The following is a 17,248-nucleotide window of genomic DNA, read 5'->3' on the forward strand; positions in this document are numbered from 1 at the left end:
GCAAAAGTTTATTACAGTTCCCAGCCTGGAGATTCCATATTGGTCCCACAGTTTAAAGCAGATTTCAAGGAACAGCTTTGGATAAGAGAGGAACATGATGATACGCAAAATGAAAAGTCCTTTGTGTTGTGCTGACCTCTCCCAGAGTCTGTTGCTTATGATTTGCACAACACACAAATGAAGGAAGAGACAAATATTTGTGTTCCTGGTATTTGCTAACACTGCCACCAAAAAACCACCAAACTATGCACTAAGATCCTTCTTTTATTGCCATACTCATCAAGATGTGAAACTGATACGTGAGCTATGTGCTATGGATGATCTTGTTGGACTGCACTATTTTGTAAGGGCAAACTGTGTGCGGATCTCAATGGGGAAGAGAGAGAGAAAATGCTTGTTTTTGCATGGCATGTGTCCTGTTTGCAAATGTCAAGATAATCCCAGTGGCAACAAGAGGGAGAACTTTCTACATTTAGTAACATTTATTTCTGCATTCGGTATCAAGTACATAAGTGCAAATATTCAGAGTCCATAATTAAGTCCATTAGGAACTACAGAGTATGTAATACAAATTGTAATAAATTTAACATGCTGGAACTTTCCAGTTACCATACATGTAAATCAGCCTGTCAATCCTTTACGACAAAAGTACTGGGTTTTGTTTTCATTTTTTTTTTGAGTTATACAAAACTGATTACCATAAGTACCGATTACTGTTTATTGTATTTGTGCTGGAAAACACTAAAACATCAGTCTACAATTCTATATAGTTAATAAAGATGAATCCAACCAGCAACCCAGTGACGTAGAAGCAATTTTAACTATTGCATCAGTGCACTAAGCAGGAAAGCCCCTAGCCACATGTAACATTAAAAGTTATAGAAGCAATGCCAATAGAAGAAGGAAAAACACTAAAAAAATAAAATAAAAAGGTCAATATTATTTAGGCTCTCACCATCATGCACTTTATAAGCAACACAAAAAACCACATCTAGTACACTTTTCTCTTTACTATACTTTAGTGCTTGACACAAGTGATTGCAAATATTCTAAGTGCAGAAGCAGCAGGGGAAAAGCACTGCTTCTGAGTTTTATGTTCTTAAGAGTATGGTGTGGAGAAAAAAAAGAACAATAAATTTGCAGTAAAGTTTAAGAACAGAGCTGTTTCACTCCAGATTCCCCTATTATTCACTACTGTAGTCGATGAATTCTTGATGTCTGCTTTACTCTGCCTTTCTCTTAGCACCTGGGATTTTAGCTTGAATCCTAGAAATAAAGAAGAAAAAAGAAAAAGAGGATTATATGGTTAGGCAGTTATACCATTCCAGTGGATCCTGATTTGGAGTCTTATCCAGGGGTAATCTCTAGCTTGCGTTCAGTGTGTTGTCACAACAAGTGGACTAGCGCCTAATAAGAAAAAGTGGTGATGCCCCATCTGTGTGCTCTGACAGGCCCCTACTTTTAAATGGCCCAGTTTTTGGTGGTTCATGTAATCATGGGATATGCTCAGTGATATTCTCCTCCCTTCATTTTTCTACCATGGTCTATTTTATATCGGAAGTCAGGAATGAAGCAAAGAATTTTCAGTACAAACTTCTAGTCCTGACCATGGCTAAGGGTTTTGCTGAATCACAGAAATATTGGCTGGAAAGGATCCCTGAAAATCTTTGAATCAACTTCCTACGTGAGGCAGGACTATCGTCAATGCTAAATTAGGTTGGCCATGGCTTTTTCTTGCTGCATCTTGAAAACCTCCAAGAAAGGAGGTTCTGGCACCTTCCTGTGCAGCATGCTGTGCTGCTGTCCTAAACTCCTAGTGAAAAAGTTTCTCCTAATGTCCAACATCAACCTCCTAAGTTGAATTTATGTTGTTGCTCCTTGTTATAGCATCTGCCGAAATTTAGAAGAGTTTGGCTTTATCATTTTGTTACTTCCCATCAAGTACTTATAGGCTACTAAGAAATCACTCCTTAGCTCCCTCCTTACCAGGCTAAACAAGCCCAGTTTCCTCAGCACCTCTTCATAGTCACTTGCTCTCTGTACTTCACAATTTTTTAAGTGTTCAAGGCCAGGCTTGAGAGTGCTTTGAGCAACCTGGTCTAGTGGAAGGTGTCCCTGTCCATGGCAGCAGGGTTGGAACTATATGAGCTTTAAGGTCTCTTCCAGCCTGAACCATTCTATGATTTTATTTTTAACCTTCCATTGGGTACCTGTCACTCAGCCAACTTCTGCAAAGTTATGGATATAAACTGCTGAGATGTACAGGATCTACCTTCCAGACCAGCCACCCTGTTTCAGTAATTCTCAAGTTTTGAGAACTGTGTTTAGGTCACCACTGCACCCTTAGAGATTCCACAAAAGCTTTTGATACAGGAAACAGATTAGGAACTAAAGCAGACTGCTTCAAAAATTCGAGCCAGGTCTTTTGTCTGTTCCATGCTGGTTTGAAACACTCAAGATCATCGTGCTCCCAGGTATTTTCTTTCAGTGACAGGACAGTGTTCTAATTCCCACTTTGTTTGTTAACGGTATTATTAACTCTAAAGGACAGAGAGCCTGAATGCAAAACCCCAGGCTTGGAGTGGTCAGTGGAGAAGGGAGTTAACATATTCTTTCCTGTTTGTCTTGGCCAAGTAAAAGTACAGACATCTGTGCCTGGTTGGGCTGCTCTGTCCACAGCTCCCCCAAACGGCAGGAGAGGTGAGAAGGATGTAGGGTCACAGCTCTGCCTTCGTCTATGCTCAGCTGAGAAGGCCTGTTTCTCCAGGGGTCTGCCCTACTGCAGCCTCTTACATGCTGGGAGCTGGGGAGGATATCATTCATCAGGCACGTTGTCCTTAGGACCACCCAGCTTTTAGCCACCCCCAGTGTACCGCAACCTCGCAGCAAGACTTCTGGTTGAAGTTCTGCTGCTGAACTCACTTTGCCACAACAGTGTTTATGTGGGTCCGCACAAGTCCCAAGTACTGATCAATCTGTGCCTGCAAAGAGCAAAGGGAGATCAAGTCAATCAGGCATCAACAAGGCAAAACCACCCAGACACCTGAACTTTGCCAAGTAGACAGACTTACCTGGTACTTGTCGTATACAACAGGGAGAGTAAACATAGACACCACAGCTGAGGAGAAAAAGAGCACACTGTTAAATTCCTGTAGATCAGACTCCTCCAGAGAAGAGACCTACTTCAGTGACAAACACATATCATGTCACTTGGTCAGCTGATCCACCAGGGATCTTTGTGTTAAAAGCAAACTCTGCTCAAAACTTCCAAAAATGGAATTTCCCATTGCTCTAGGACTAGTAGCTGCAAAACCATAAACCACAAATTAGTTCTAGCAGGAGGGACAATGTAATGGGAATAATGAATATTTACCAGGAAGGGAAAAAGAAGTTGATGGTTTAACTGTGATGAAGGTACACTGAGGATAGGCTGTTTTGTCTAAGTAGAAATCAAGAGGGAGTCAAAGTTGAATATAGATTTTAAAAGAAATGTTGATTTTACCCATTATCAGAAGAGTCAGGCCATTGAAGAGGGCTCCCACATAAGTCAGCAGCCACATTAGTACTGCAAACTGAATTAAAGATGGATCATTATATCACCTCCAGTGTCAGCATAAGAAGAAATTAGTTCTCTTAACTAGCTAACACAACAGTACATTAGCCTTTTTTAATGTGTAAGAGGAGTAATTAAGTAAGGCACATTAGGAACTAGGTACTTTTTCTGGGTGTATAAACCCCATTCTCCATTCTGCTGTTCACTGCTTCTCACCCTCTTAGCTGAGCTTTCACATATGTTTAGGGCTTAATTGAATACATTTAGGACTCTGCATTGAGCATGACATAGGCAGATTTCTGCATCCAGTTTTGATGATGGCAGGGGTCATCCCATACAGGTTAATCACAGCCCGACAGTGATAAACCCAGTGACTGAAAACTCTTGATGCTGGGAGATGGGTACATTTTTCTAAAAATCTTTAGTAATTTAGGAGCCTAACCTATGTCTTCTCTCTTAATGATCTTCCCTTTGCTCTGAAGAACACCTACTTGGGTGTAAGGCTGAAAATAAATAATTATTTCAGAAGGAAGGAAAAGAAGACCTTTGTCTGTAGCAGGAAATGCCACCATTAGAGGAAATTCAGATTAACAGAGCTATTACAGAGGAACACACTATTTTGTGGCAAAGTAATACATAGCATAACACAGAGATGCTTCTAGAACTGCAGTGTGGCTAAGCTGGTCCTTTTATAACTCCTGTATTACATATCAATAAATTCAAATGCAGATTGCCAAACATCTAAACTGCTGCAACCAAGCAAGTCGGAAATCAAAAAGAAGAGCAACTTTTCTATTTGGAGCTACACAAACCTAGATTTTATGACAACATTGTCAGCATGGGAAGCAGTACTTTGAAATATAGATTGATCCTCTAGAGAGGGGTTGGGGTTAAAAATATTTAAAGCAATCCTACTTTTAAAGAATCCACGAGGTCCTGAACGAGAAAGAGTCTCCTCAGCTCTTTGACTGTGCTGTTGACGTATAGCTGGAGACAGTCTGTGTATTTCTGAATCTGGTCCTGTGAAAGATTCATTTCCATCTCCAAGTAGGCTCTGCCAGAAACACAGGTCCAGTTACAATCCCAGACATGTTCACCTGTCCTCCACACTTGCGACTGTCTACCCCATCACTCCCTCCTCCCCAGACCACATTTTTTCATGCTGGAGCAACACATCCCCTTTCCTGCAGGCACAGAGCCACCAGCACACACTGTCTTCACCTTGCATGACCCATCTCCCCGGGCAGTTGCAGGCTGCACTGTGGCTGTTTGCCTCCAGCCTCGCCCTCTCCCCATGCAGAGCCTAGTCTTAAGGGGATCTCTCTCTTTAAGCCACCCAAAGGGGGATGCAAATCCTCGCTGGAGGGAGGTTCCCAACAAACTTCTGTGCAACAGAAGTTGCACAGAACTGTGGCAGCCTCTGGAGGAACAAAAGCTGCTGTCTGGCCATGTGTCATCTTTGACAGCAGTGCACCTTCTCTCTCCTCCATCCTCTACCTGCCCTGCACCTCCCTCTGAGCTATGCTCATGTCACGAGTTGCATCTCAGAACTGAGCCAAGTGAAACAGAAGGAGCAGCACCCCAACAAGACTTTTTTTTAAACCAGTTCCATGACCTGGTTTACCAACTTGTTGGCAGAGGAGAAAGCATCGGTGCTTTCCTGGAGCAAACCACCCAGACCCTGCAGAGTGTGGGGAGGGCACTGGCACTGGCACCATCACCATCACCAAGGGTAATGGATTGCCACATCACAGCCAAGCAGTGCTGGAGAAAAGATATAAATAGTTTCCCTCTATGCCCAATATACTCCTCCTGCTTACAGAGACATTGTATTATCATTAGCTCTAATGAAACTATTTTTCTATGTTTGCTGAAAATTTTAGGGATCTTTTGAATTTCAGAAAAAAGAATTCCCATGTCTCGGAGGACAATGGCTTTTGTATTGTTTGTTTTGCCCCCAGGATCTGAACCAATACAGCCTTAACAGCTCTTGAGGCACTGGACAACAGAAACAAATATTTTCCTGGTTTTCATCAAGAAAAGAATTTTATCCATTATAAAAGCAGCAGGTAAAGAAACTTGAATTGCCACTGGAAATGGATCCTTTGCAAGGTAAGTGGCCGCTGGCCATGACTGCAAAGCACTCACTTGAAGGGGTGGCCCTCGTCCGTCTTCTGCACAGCCTGTAGGACCGATTTGTAGATTCTGAAGCTAATGGTGGCTGAGAGGCCAGCAAGGGCCAGATAGGCCACGACGCTGACGACGCTGAACTGGGTCAGGGAGAAGAGCAGCAGCAGGAGGCTACCAAAGACGATCCCTGTCTGCTTGATGTCACGCCAGTACAACAGGTCGATAGCTGGAGAGAGAAGACCAATGTGTTAAAGGCAGAAGCTGGAAGAGCAGGATGGCCGCCACGGCCACTGCGATGCTCGGAGTCCTTGCAGGAGGGTAAAGGAAGGAGTGATGCTCCTGCTCACATCACCATCAACAGGAACTCCTCAACAGAAGCAATGATGTGAGTTCTGCGATGCACTGAGGAAATTACAAGCAATGACCTACTTGAAGTTCTTGTATTTCATGTATCTGTGTTTTGGTTAGATAAGATGGATGAATACCTCCAACCACAGCGCAATGGGTCTCTTACAGCAGCAAGGCAAATGCAAGCTGGGGGTTGTGTTGTTGCTAGGATTGTATGGAAGTTTTCAACCTAGCTTGCATTTCCTTACTCTGGAAACTCTGGATCGGTTTTATTTTGTCACAAGCCCAAGTGCCAAATGCTTGATCAAAACATTTTCAATTTTTGGTTGTTGATAAATGAGCGTGAAAGTTTGGGGTTAGTCACAATGAAGCACTTTCCCAATCAAAGTTTTGACAATATGGTTTTGTTATTTCATAAGTTTTCAGAAAGGAAAAGACTCCTGGTTTTACCACTGCTTATTAGTTACACAGTAGGAAGGCCCCATTTTTCAGATGGGGCCTTAAAATACAGAATAAATTCCTTTTGCTACTCAAATCCAACCATCTCAGAAATATATATTTAAAAAAAAGCTTTCTGCTTGTTAGATAACTTTGCTTGTTTAGGTCCATGGGAGGTGGTACTTAGAACAAAGCAAGTGCAGAGAACCATTTTCAACCAATATATTTATACATTTGAAAAGCAGTTAATTTTGACAGTGTTTTTCACCCAGTTTGTATAGTTATTCCAACCCCTTTAGTAAACCATCTTACCATCAGGAATAGCCACTACAAAAGCAAAATTTTATGAAATGATTGCTGAATATACAGTCCACAAAGGGGAATTTAATTTCTGTACACCAACAACCTGTTTCTGAGAGGACTCTTCATCCAGCCAGAGGACATGCTCATGACAATCTAAACAAAACAGCTTTAATCTCACACACTGCACAAGTCCTCATGAACAGCTTGAACACACCACCAGCCAAACAGATTTCATGGATGCCACTTGTCAAATCATTCTGATCAAAGAATAAATTCAGGAAAATTGCAATCTGTCAAAAAAAAAAAAAAAAAAAAAAATCACAAATACAAAAAGAAACAAAATTAATCCAGCCTAGTAGTTCTTATCATTTAATCTCCAAAACCTGTGAGTCATCATGGCATGTTTGCCTTGAGTCAATGAGCTATATTACTCATTACTATCACACATATTAGCATTGCTTTTCAAAGTAATGGGCTTGAATGCAAAAATTGCTATCACCGAGCTCTTTTCTCTTCATGCAACATCCTACTATATTCTCCACCAATATACACAATACCTCTTCCGTATTTTTAAGTGCCAGCCTTCAGCACTGGACCTGTGATCAGAGCATGCATGAAAGAGCTGCATGGAAGGTAAGAGGTGGAGGAGGTTAGGGGCATATGTGGGAGTCCTGAGTGCTCCCAGGGACCAGGGACCAGGCCAGAGTCTTTCCACATATATGCCCACGTTTCCTTCCCACAGAAACCCAGACTAGGAAATGCTCCAAAAATGCAGTTGCAGCATAGTCAAGAGCATGCACCTATATCAGGGAATTTAGCAGTGTCACAAATTGCTTACAGTGTCGGGGTGCTGAAGTATGTGACTCGCAAACCATCCTTACAAAATGGCATCCACTACACAAGTATGCAGGTTTTACCATTTTTCATACTCTCAGTCAAGGAACTGCAAAACTGCAGCACAGCATAGCAACTGGGATGCTTTTACCAGTAAGCATTTTGACAGGCAGTATTCTTCACAGCCCAGTCATTTTTGTGCTTAAGAACTTCTCTGTCAGAGGATGATATGAATTTGTACAAATCTCACTTTTGAGATACTTAAATTTTATACCACACAATACCTTCACGTTAAATGAAATAAGCACAGGTGAGCTCACGCAGGATGCTGTACTTGGAACATCATCTCCTCATGAAAGAAAAATGCCACGCACCAGGGGAAAACACTACGTGGAAAACAGGTAGTAGACAGGCCAACAAATGAGAGCCAGAAAGTACAAAAGACCACTTATGTAGACTTCCCTAAGACAATCCCAACTGATGATAAGACTCAAAGTGAGCAACTAAGACCTCTTTCTTTCCTTTTAGGATCTTCCACCTCATATTCCTGCAGACTGGAAGTGGGCTGTATTCTTGCCCAGAAAGATGCCAAACTGCTTTTTTCCTATTCCCCTTAACAAGGAAGATGCTGAACGACTCAAGACTGACTTGACCAAGCGTGTGTATATCCTGAAATGTGCCCCTTTCTGCTATGAAATGACTGGGATATTTACTAAGCTGTATCAGGTGAGGAAAGGCTTGTCACTACTCAGAACAGAGGCCAAATGACACAGTTCTGGGGATACATGCATGCACAAGAGAGGAAATGAAAAGGCAGCTGGCCTCTTTCACCTGCCAAATGAGACCTGGGAGAGAGTTATCCTGTGTCTTTTAGACCTGAGGCAAATATTCCCATGTGCATGGAAAAATATGTGCCAACTGCTAGGTGGAAAATCTCAGCACAGAGGAAGGAGATACGAGTTGAATGATTTTTATGTGACTGTTCAGGTGCCCAGGTCCAGCCTGGGAACACACACACACACTCACACCCTGCAGCCTGCAGTAGGTCAAGTTAGGATTTTCAAGGGCAGGAACCAAATCTGCCTTTTCCTTGTCTCCCCTGCAGGGATGGGGAGCTGCGGCACTGCAGCCATGTCCAGCTGTTCAGGCCAGATTTGCCACTCCTTCAGCCATTCCTCCTCTTCTCCCTTAGGGAGAAGGGGGTGAGCCAAACCGCTTTGCAAAAGACAGTGCAAGAGAGAGATGAACCTCATGGTTTCTTGGGCAGGGAAAGTGGAGAAGGAGCATTCAGAGCCAGAAGTCAGTGGAGACTTGAGGGTTACAGCCATGGTCCCTGGGCTTCCTTGGAGAAAGCGCTACTTTTTTGGCTAACAGTCCTCAGATTTGAGCTTAATCAGTTCCCCTGATTTATGAATTTTATGAATTTAGATGCTGCTGAAAACACCTGAGCTATGTGTCAGAGCCGTGTTTGCTCCTCTAGTTGCAGCTGCAGTCACTTCAGTGGGTGCAGAATCCCCTAGCTGGGATCCTTTGCCTGGCTTCCTCAGGTTGCCATTTTCTTCTGTAATTACTTACACAAGAACAAAAGTACCTGTCATATCAGTGTCTGGTCTTGTAAATAGATACCAAGGGGCAAAGGAATGATGTCAGGTTGGATGGGGCTTTTAACAACCTGGTCTAGTGGGAGGTCCCTGCCTATGGCAGGGGGGTTGGAACTAGATGGTCTCTAGGGTCCTTACAACCCAAACTATTCTATGACTCCATGAAATTTGCTCCTTTACCATCAGGTGAACCAAGAACTGGGTGCATCAACCCCCTCCACACCATTATTTTTTATTATTCTGAACGGGATGAGGTTGTTCACCACATTTATGTGTCTGCACATAATCGGAATTTCACCTCATCCTATATTCATATAAAACTGATTAAGATAGCTAACAACTCCCTCAAACACTCACTGACCCCTCAGGTTTACTCCCTTAACAGGTCATAGAATAAAAGATCCTAGAGTGGTGAAGGGTCTCGCGAGCTCTGGGTGTGTTGCAGACATGGTGTGTGTGTAAGTGTGTGTGCATGGCACTGCGCAGACCCGACTACAATGGCATGACTCTGAGCAATGTACACTGAATATGCATGAAGCAGGAGGCTGGTGCCACGTGAGCCTGTCAATATGTGATGTGCATACAGTTGGACAGTGGGTCAATCTGCCTGGCTAAGCAAGATACACTGCTGAGAGCCAAAATGCCAACTTCAAACCACCTAAGGTTTGCCGCTAGGATTTGCAAACAGGGTTTGGAAAACAGGCACTGAAAGCAGACTTGGTTCATGGAGGTTTGGGTTCCTTCTGTTTTAAAAATCACAAATGTAAAATCCAGACCATGCCCATTAACATGCAGAAGCTGTTCAGCTGTAGCTTTCCATGATCTCCCTTTAGCCTCCTGGAGGGAAAGAAGCAGTGTCGGTCACTTTGCACTCTTTCCAGTACAACACACCAGAGCCCTGACTCATTTGTGGAGGTATAAAAGGACTCTGGGTTTTGCCAGAACTGCCTCAGGCTCAAAAGTATTTGTATTTATTAAGGAGGATTTGCCAGCCATCTCTAAGACAGCAGTGCTGCAGGTCATTGCAATTACCTTTGAAGAATTTTTCTGGAGAAGCATGTCTGATGAGCTATTTATCTGAAAGTATTGCCTGGCCATGTTTTTTAAATGACAGCAGAACTTGTAAAATGCTATTGAAGTAGCCTTCCATTTGAAAGAAAAAGTTTTCAAGGGTGCCAAATCACTGTCTCAGCTATACTTTATGATATAACTTCATCTCATTAAACTAATGTGAGTTGTCCATTTGGGGCCAATACCCAGACTAACGATGCACAAAGGTAAACTCTATGATACAAGCAACCACTTCCTAATATGAGTAGCTGATAAGTAACCATATTTGTGATGCAAACTAAAAGTAATCTCACAAATATAAGTAACAGCAGCAGCACACAATGCTTGTGTCAGCCAGGAACTGCTCCTGAGTATAGTGCCTGGAAGATCTCCCAGCTCTCAACAGGCTTTCAGCAGAAAATGTTTCTGCTCATCAATATTTGGCATCAAAAAAGCCAGAAGGCAGACCTGGGGGGCTAGAAAGGGCAGTGCTGGAAGTAAGGGGTGAACAATTTGAGACAGCCAAGGTGGACTAAGTAGTGATGCTCCTGAATCCATTCTCCTTGGGAGCAGCAGGAAACATGAAGATGGGGTTCACCCCGAAGCACCACGGTGTGGGACAACTGCAGTCCAAGGCTCCTGAGTGGAGATCTCAGAGGGAGAATAGAGGATCCAAACTAACTTGTAAATAAAATGTCTTCATACTCCTGCATGGTTATGTTTTTGAAAAATATTTCTGAAAGAGAAATAGGGATCTTTCCATTCCACATCTCAAAGAAAGCATTTTCAGATGAAAATTAATGAAGATCAATGGAGCACAGACTGGACAATTCACATCTTCCACAGCTTCTCCCTCACTGCCTCTGGAAACCTCTGTTTTCTCCTCCTTACTATGCCAGTTTTTCCTCTACTGCAATGACTGTATGAAAAATAAACATGCATCAAAAGCATGTACATGGAAGCTAGTACAAAAAATGTGTGCAAAACCCTTGTATCCAGCCTTAAATGAGGCCCTTTGGGCCTTGATGATCGAATAAAAGGTTATATGCTCTTCAGCATACTAATAACACCTTTGGATGTGAGCAAGCTGCTGTCCACATAATGGAGGTCTTACTGGACCTCTGTAGGAGTTAAAACCAATTGGTTGTACAGCTTCGTTCCCTATGTAATATTAGTAGTAATGAGAAGTGAGAAAATCCCATCTACACACAGCCTTTAATTCTGTATACAGATACATTGTAGTATCATGATTCCATAAATACAAATGACTTCATAAGGCATATCTCAGACTACTGGAATTGAAAAGATCAGGAAACATATTTTAAGAAGGGCAATCTTCTTTATAGCATTGTTGCAATAATATTTGACACCAAATGCAACAAAGCTGTAAGTCTTTGAATAGACGTAAATATTGCTCACACTCAAAGAAATTCCAGTTTGCAGCTTTAACCACAAGCTGCAGGACCAGGCTTTCCCTTTTCTCACTAGTGAAGGATCCAATGTGGTCATTGCTCTGCTCCCCACAACAGATCTGATTCAAATACAATACAGATGGATACACCATCTAATAAGCAGTCTGGTGCCTTCAGGAGACTGCTGTGATTAACAGCAGAGCCAAGACAAAACATCTGTGCTGCTTCATGAGGCATCTCTCCTCATCCTTCACCTCTAGCCTTAAGAGATCTCTCTATACTTCTACCTCTTACACACACATTGTTTATTAACCTCCTTGTCCTTTCTTGGTCCCCAAACTCTGATGAGAGGAGAACTGAAGCAGGAAGAGGACCAGGGAAAAATCTTTATATAAGGTGCCCTCCACATTATATCCTATTCCACCTGCAAGATCAAGATGTGAGCAGAAAAGTATTGATTGACTGCCATATGTGAGGAACCAGAGTGGGCTTGGGTAGACAGAAGAGGATCGGCAATAAAAAAATCAGCCCTACAACCATGCCGCAAACAAGTCTATTGCATTATTATTGTTAATAATGTTATTATTGTTATTATTATTGATGATGTTATAATTTTCACAAGAGAGATGCTTTAAGACCAGGATTTAATAGAGTGGCAGGAGAAAGCCCCCTCCACACACCTCCTGCTCATCAAACAATATCACTACCTGCCTTGGCCAGTTTCTGTGAAGGATGTTATTGCTCTTACCTTAAGTAAGCAGAAACCAAGGAGACCAAGCAGAGTCTGTGAATGCAGTCTCTGAATGAATATAATGCTATGGAAATGTTCAGATGTTCCTGAGATGCTCCTGGACCAAAATAACAGACCTGGACCCTTCCTAACTATATGTAAACATTTGAAAATATGCAGATTTTCAAAATGAATGGCTCAGAACTATGTTATTTCTGAGCATTGAATTTGACATGGAGAGAGTATCCCTTCTGATATCAAAAAAGCCTCACCAAACCTCACTTCCCAGAGACTTAAGGAAAGCGAAAGCAAACGCACCCCTCCAATGTTGCCTTCAACTACTGCCCCATCATCACCCTCTTGCTAGAGTTTAAATAACTCTAAAAAAATGAAAAGCAACTCTGAAAGTGGAAAAAAACCGTGACAAATTTAATTCAAATTTCACAGGAAATCAACTGTGAAATTAGGGAGTCAATTCCTCACAAATTGGTGAACTTTTGTGAAACTATTAGCTAAATTGGTTACATCAGGTTATGGCTTGGTTCCAAGATTTTATCTCTACCAAGGTCCAACATAAGAACCAACTACTAGGACAAATCTTTAGCTGCTGAAAAGAGGGAGAGCTCATCTGAGCAAGACATGTGGATCCCAGCTGATAGTACGGCCCACAGTATTTTCTGGAAAGCACTTAAGGCACCAACTGTCTGAAGGTATGTTCTCATGGTAATAGCTGTAATGAGACTACAGAACTGTCAGTAAGATTATAGATTAATAGCATGCATCAATATTATTGCCATTGAACTTCTTTATCAGTCTGAAAGTGGGGAATGTTGCCATGAATAGCTGGTGTAGCTTCTCAGCACTCTTTGGAAATCAATTGATGTATTAGTCAGGAATATATCAACTGACATCAAGTCAATCTAGACAATCAGCAAGGAAGCTGGTTGTTTAGAAACAACTGACAAGAAAATGCCACTCAGTAACTCCAGTCCCAGTGGAGTTATGTCAGCTAGATGGATTTGATGATGTCTGCAGTCCTTTTCCACATTAAGTTATAATTATAATGTGGATAATATTTAGGATCATTTCTATGAACAGTTCACAGGCCTTTTTCTCTGCATCTTTCAGATTTTTTTCTTAATAAGTCTTGTGGGAGGTTGAAGCTGCAGGAACAAGCATATCACTTATGACCACCCAAGAGATGGCATGTAGAGGAAATAGTGGAAGAGGGAATATTCATGGGGACCAGTGCACTGTCATCAAACAGCTCCACCAAGCTGGGGTGCAAAGACCTTCCTAATCTTCCTAATCCCCAGTAAAGTGTGGGGATGAGTCCTGCCAAGCTGGGCCGAGCCTCTGGGAAAGGCACAGAGACCTGCTCCACCACCTGAACCTGGAGGCACACCTCATCCAGCAGCTCCCCACTGGAAGCTGCGCACTGTGATGCGTCACGCAGCTGGCACTGGCTACAGGTTGTTACACGGAGGCCCACATCGACCAGCATGCCCAGTCGCTCATGAATTATGCATGGCTCCATCCCAGCCTACTTCAAATGCATCACCTTCCAGTGCGAAAGATGACTTGGGTGTGGAAGTCTGCTGCAATTCCCCAAAGCCGCCTATGATTAACATTTTGAATGAAGCACATGCCCAGCAGGGGCAAATTACTCTCACGCATCCGTGAGGGGCTGTATCATGAATTACTATTGATATAATCACACTGTACCTGGAGGGTGGACAGGTAAAACACATTGCAATATTTCTAAATGTATGCAGCAGTATCAATTGCTTCATTGCAAGGAAAATAAAAGTGTGTTGATTTAGTGGGCAAAGCCAAGACTTCACCAAGTGTCCCTGCAGCTTCTTAAGATCCCCACCCAATTTTACACCAATTATAAGTACTATAAGGTCAAATCTATGATATAGGTAGTGGTAGGCTTGATTGCCTTTAATTAAAACTTAGGTTAACCTCAATGTTGTATCTCCATAATTTCAGTAAAAATATGCTCTGCATTTATTGAGGTTGCATCTGCATCTGTTACGTTCACAGACATATTCCAGAGTTTTCAGAGAGGAACCATAATTCCATTGATAAAGAAGCCGGGAAAATTATACAACTCCAGGTTTGCAAGAAACTGATATTCTGGGTTGAGGCAGAGACTACATGAATAATAGATATCAAAAGAATCAATGAATCAAGTCTTTAGCCTTCATTCTTCTGAATTTTAGATTTCTTCTATTTTATCTGGGATTGATCAAAGAATTTTGCCAACAGAAATAATATTCTATGACTATTTCATGTTTGGTGCAGGATCATTTTTGAATCATAAAGCACCACCCAAGAGAAAGAAAAAGATATGCAAATGATGGGGAAGTGAGGCAAGTGATTTATTTTAGCTGCGTTGATTTTTTCAGGTCTGTTTTTTTTTCCAAATCAGCATGGGGCATATTGTGTCATTTAATTTTCAGGAAATCTACCTCAGTTCCAAAAAGGAAAGCACAGGAGAGAAAGCTCACTATTATTATTATTAATTATTAATTAAATAAATTAAATAGCAGTATGCCCTTTGTTACTCCTCTCCTTTTAATTTATGATTTTTTTTTTTTCTGATAAAGAGGGAAAATATTCAGTTTGCCTCTACATAAAGGTGGTTCAGCAATCTGACTCAGCAAATTAATGCTTTTAAAAGGATCAGCAAAATATTGAGCCTTTTTGGAAACAAACCAAACAAAAAACCCAAACCCCATCTAACAAGGAAGTTTATCTGCAAAGCTCAGATGAAAAGACCCTGAAGTTTGGTTGTGGCTCTCCCATATAAGCTTAACGAATCGTGCAATCCTATACATATCCTATAGATAGAAACTTGATTAAGGTATGGAAAGCCCAAGCTGCTGGAGGCTGGCATTTAACAGGTGCATCTGTTTACTTTCCATCTACAAAAAAACTTTTTTTTTTCCTCCTTAAAAACCCCCTTGGACTATAAATGCAATTAGGTGCTGAATTAAGATTGGAAAAATACCATCTCCCCAGAGACAAGTGTCTGTCTGAAAGATCTCCCCCTGCCCTGCCCTCTCCTCCCCTCCTCTCCCCAAAAAACACTTTCGGAAGGTTTTCTGGCTTCTGTTACATTAAGCTGTGCTTATGAAATTATGTCTGCGAGTATCTCGGACCCTCTAATGAGATGATGCTATACAGTAATTTGTCTCCCAGGGACCCTTTGAAAGCACCAACATTATGTACTGACTACTCAGCATAAACACATACCTGAAAATTAAAAAATACATTCAAACAAAGCCTGCCCAAAGCAGACAGCTGCCGGCCTGGCAGGATCAGCCGCTAGCTTTTCTCCCTCTAATCTGCCCACTGAGCAGCGTCACAGAGACTGTCTTTTATCAAAACAAAGGCTAGATGCTGGCTGGGAAGTGTGAAGCCGACTAAAAATGGCTGAAAAGCTGTCCAAGGCACCCGGGAAGGTAGCCAGCCCCACCCAGCACAGACACCGACCTGCTCAAAATAAGCTGAAAATAAACCCCAAAAGGAGATGTTATTGTTCCCCTCACCTACTCAGCAGCAAGACAACATCATCGCACTATTTTGCCCCTGAATGTCTTGGCAGAGTGCTTGAAAGCATAACGAAAGGATTAATAATTTCTTTTTAAGCAATCTTACAGCAAAGTACGAAGCGGGTGGCAGTGCCACGGCTGCCTCAGAGCTATCACACTTCTTGTCGAAGCTGCGTTTTCTTTGTGTCGACGCTAGGCTAAGCCCTCGCTATGGGTGTGTCCATGGGCAGGATGCACCCAGGCGCCCAACACAACCGCCTCGAACCCTCAGGAGCCCAAGCCTGCACAAATTCACCGTCACCCAGCTCTCCTAAAGCCCAAAAGGTATGAAATCATGCCAGCGGCAGCCCGATGGAGAGAGCTGGGGATGAGAAATGAAACTGCTAACGGCAAGGGAGGATGCTTTGGGAATGAGCTGTAAGGTGGGAAGGAAGGTCCTGCATCCTGGATGCTTTCAGGGTGAGACAGCTGGAGACGGGAGAAATACATTCAAAGAACAAAATCAAGGGCTTTTGCTCCTTCTTTCTTAAATTACCCCCAAAGAAAAGCTTCACAGGGAGAGAGAGAAAACAGCATGCAAAGGCCCACAGGTGAACAATGCAAAAATGGATGGATCCTGCCTTTGCCTCCTCTGACATGCAGTCCTTCTAGCATGCAACACTAGAATAGATATAATACCCTGACATTTCCAGTTGCTCCAAAGACAGTCCATCTTGGTGGAATCGGCACTGGCTTGCATCTCGGAGAGCTGAGGAATTGCCGGTCCTTTCGTCTGAGGCACTGCGTTACCAGTCAGGCATTCCCGAGCATGGGTGGGTTAGCGGGTATCGCTCCCGTCTCCCTGCTCGGCTCCGGACTGATGCTGTAAGCAGCACAGGCGGAGGGGGGAGGGCATATTGTACGCGCTGCGGTCTCCACTGCAGCAAATCAGCAGTGTGATGTGGTTGCCCTAGGGAGCAGGCTCCTTTGAAAAGGGGATGCAGTCCCCTTTCAAATCAAAAGCTTGTGCTTGGTGGCTTAGCCTCCTAAGCCATGGAAATGGTTAAGGCAACCTGACAGCAAAGAAATAAAAACAAATTGGGTGTGGGTGGAAGGGTGTGGGGGGGTGAGCAGCGTTTCCTATGTGGCTGTATGGTTGTGACTATTCATGTTCCAGAAATTTCTTGAGAGTGATGAATCTGATGTTTTCTTGATTTTTTTTTTTTTTTTTTGTGAGGGCCAAATTTCACCCAACCCCTCTAGGTTCTGATGCCCCCTTCTCCTCTGCCCAGCTGGGTGAGATTGGG

General features: G+C 42.7%; 1 protein-coding gene across 2 annotated transcripts in view; it reads right to left on the reverse strand.

Moving 5' to 3' along the window:
* Positions 1-459: 459 nt before the first annotated feature.
* The window catches only part of RTN1 (reticulon 1), a 124,827-nt gene continuing 108,038 nt past the window's right edge, over positions 460-17,248 (reverse strand). Inside the window, exons 1-7 of one of the 2 annotated variants that reach the window (XM_030484597.1) lie at positions 16,641-17,063; positions 5,702-5,909; positions 4,469-4,607; positions 3,503-3,572; positions 3,072-3,118; positions 2,923-2,981; positions 460-1,266 (exon numbers count right to left, since the gene is read on the reverse strand). In XM_030484597.1, coding sequence (XP_030340457.1) covers positions 1,224-1,266; positions 2,923-2,981; positions 3,072-3,118; positions 3,503-3,572; positions 4,469-4,607; positions 5,702-5,909; positions 16,641-16,701 — 627 coding nt within the window. In that variant the 5' untranslated portion in view covers positions 16,702-17,063 and the 3' untranslated portion in view covers positions 460-1,223. Of the gene's footprint in view, positions 1,267-2,922; positions 2,982-3,071; positions 3,119-3,502; positions 3,573-4,468; positions 4,608-5,701; positions 5,910-16,640; positions 17,064-17,248 lie in introns of those variants that run through there. The other variant, XM_030484596.1, reaches the window with a different exon arrangement.

The sequence above is a fragment of the Strigops habroptila genome, chromosome 4 (assembly GCF_004027225.2).
Source record: "Strigops habroptila isolate Jane chromosome 4, bStrHab1.2.pri, whole genome shotgun sequence".
NCBI lineage: Eukaryota > Metazoa > Chordata > Aves > Psittaciformes > Psittacidae > Strigops > Strigops habroptila.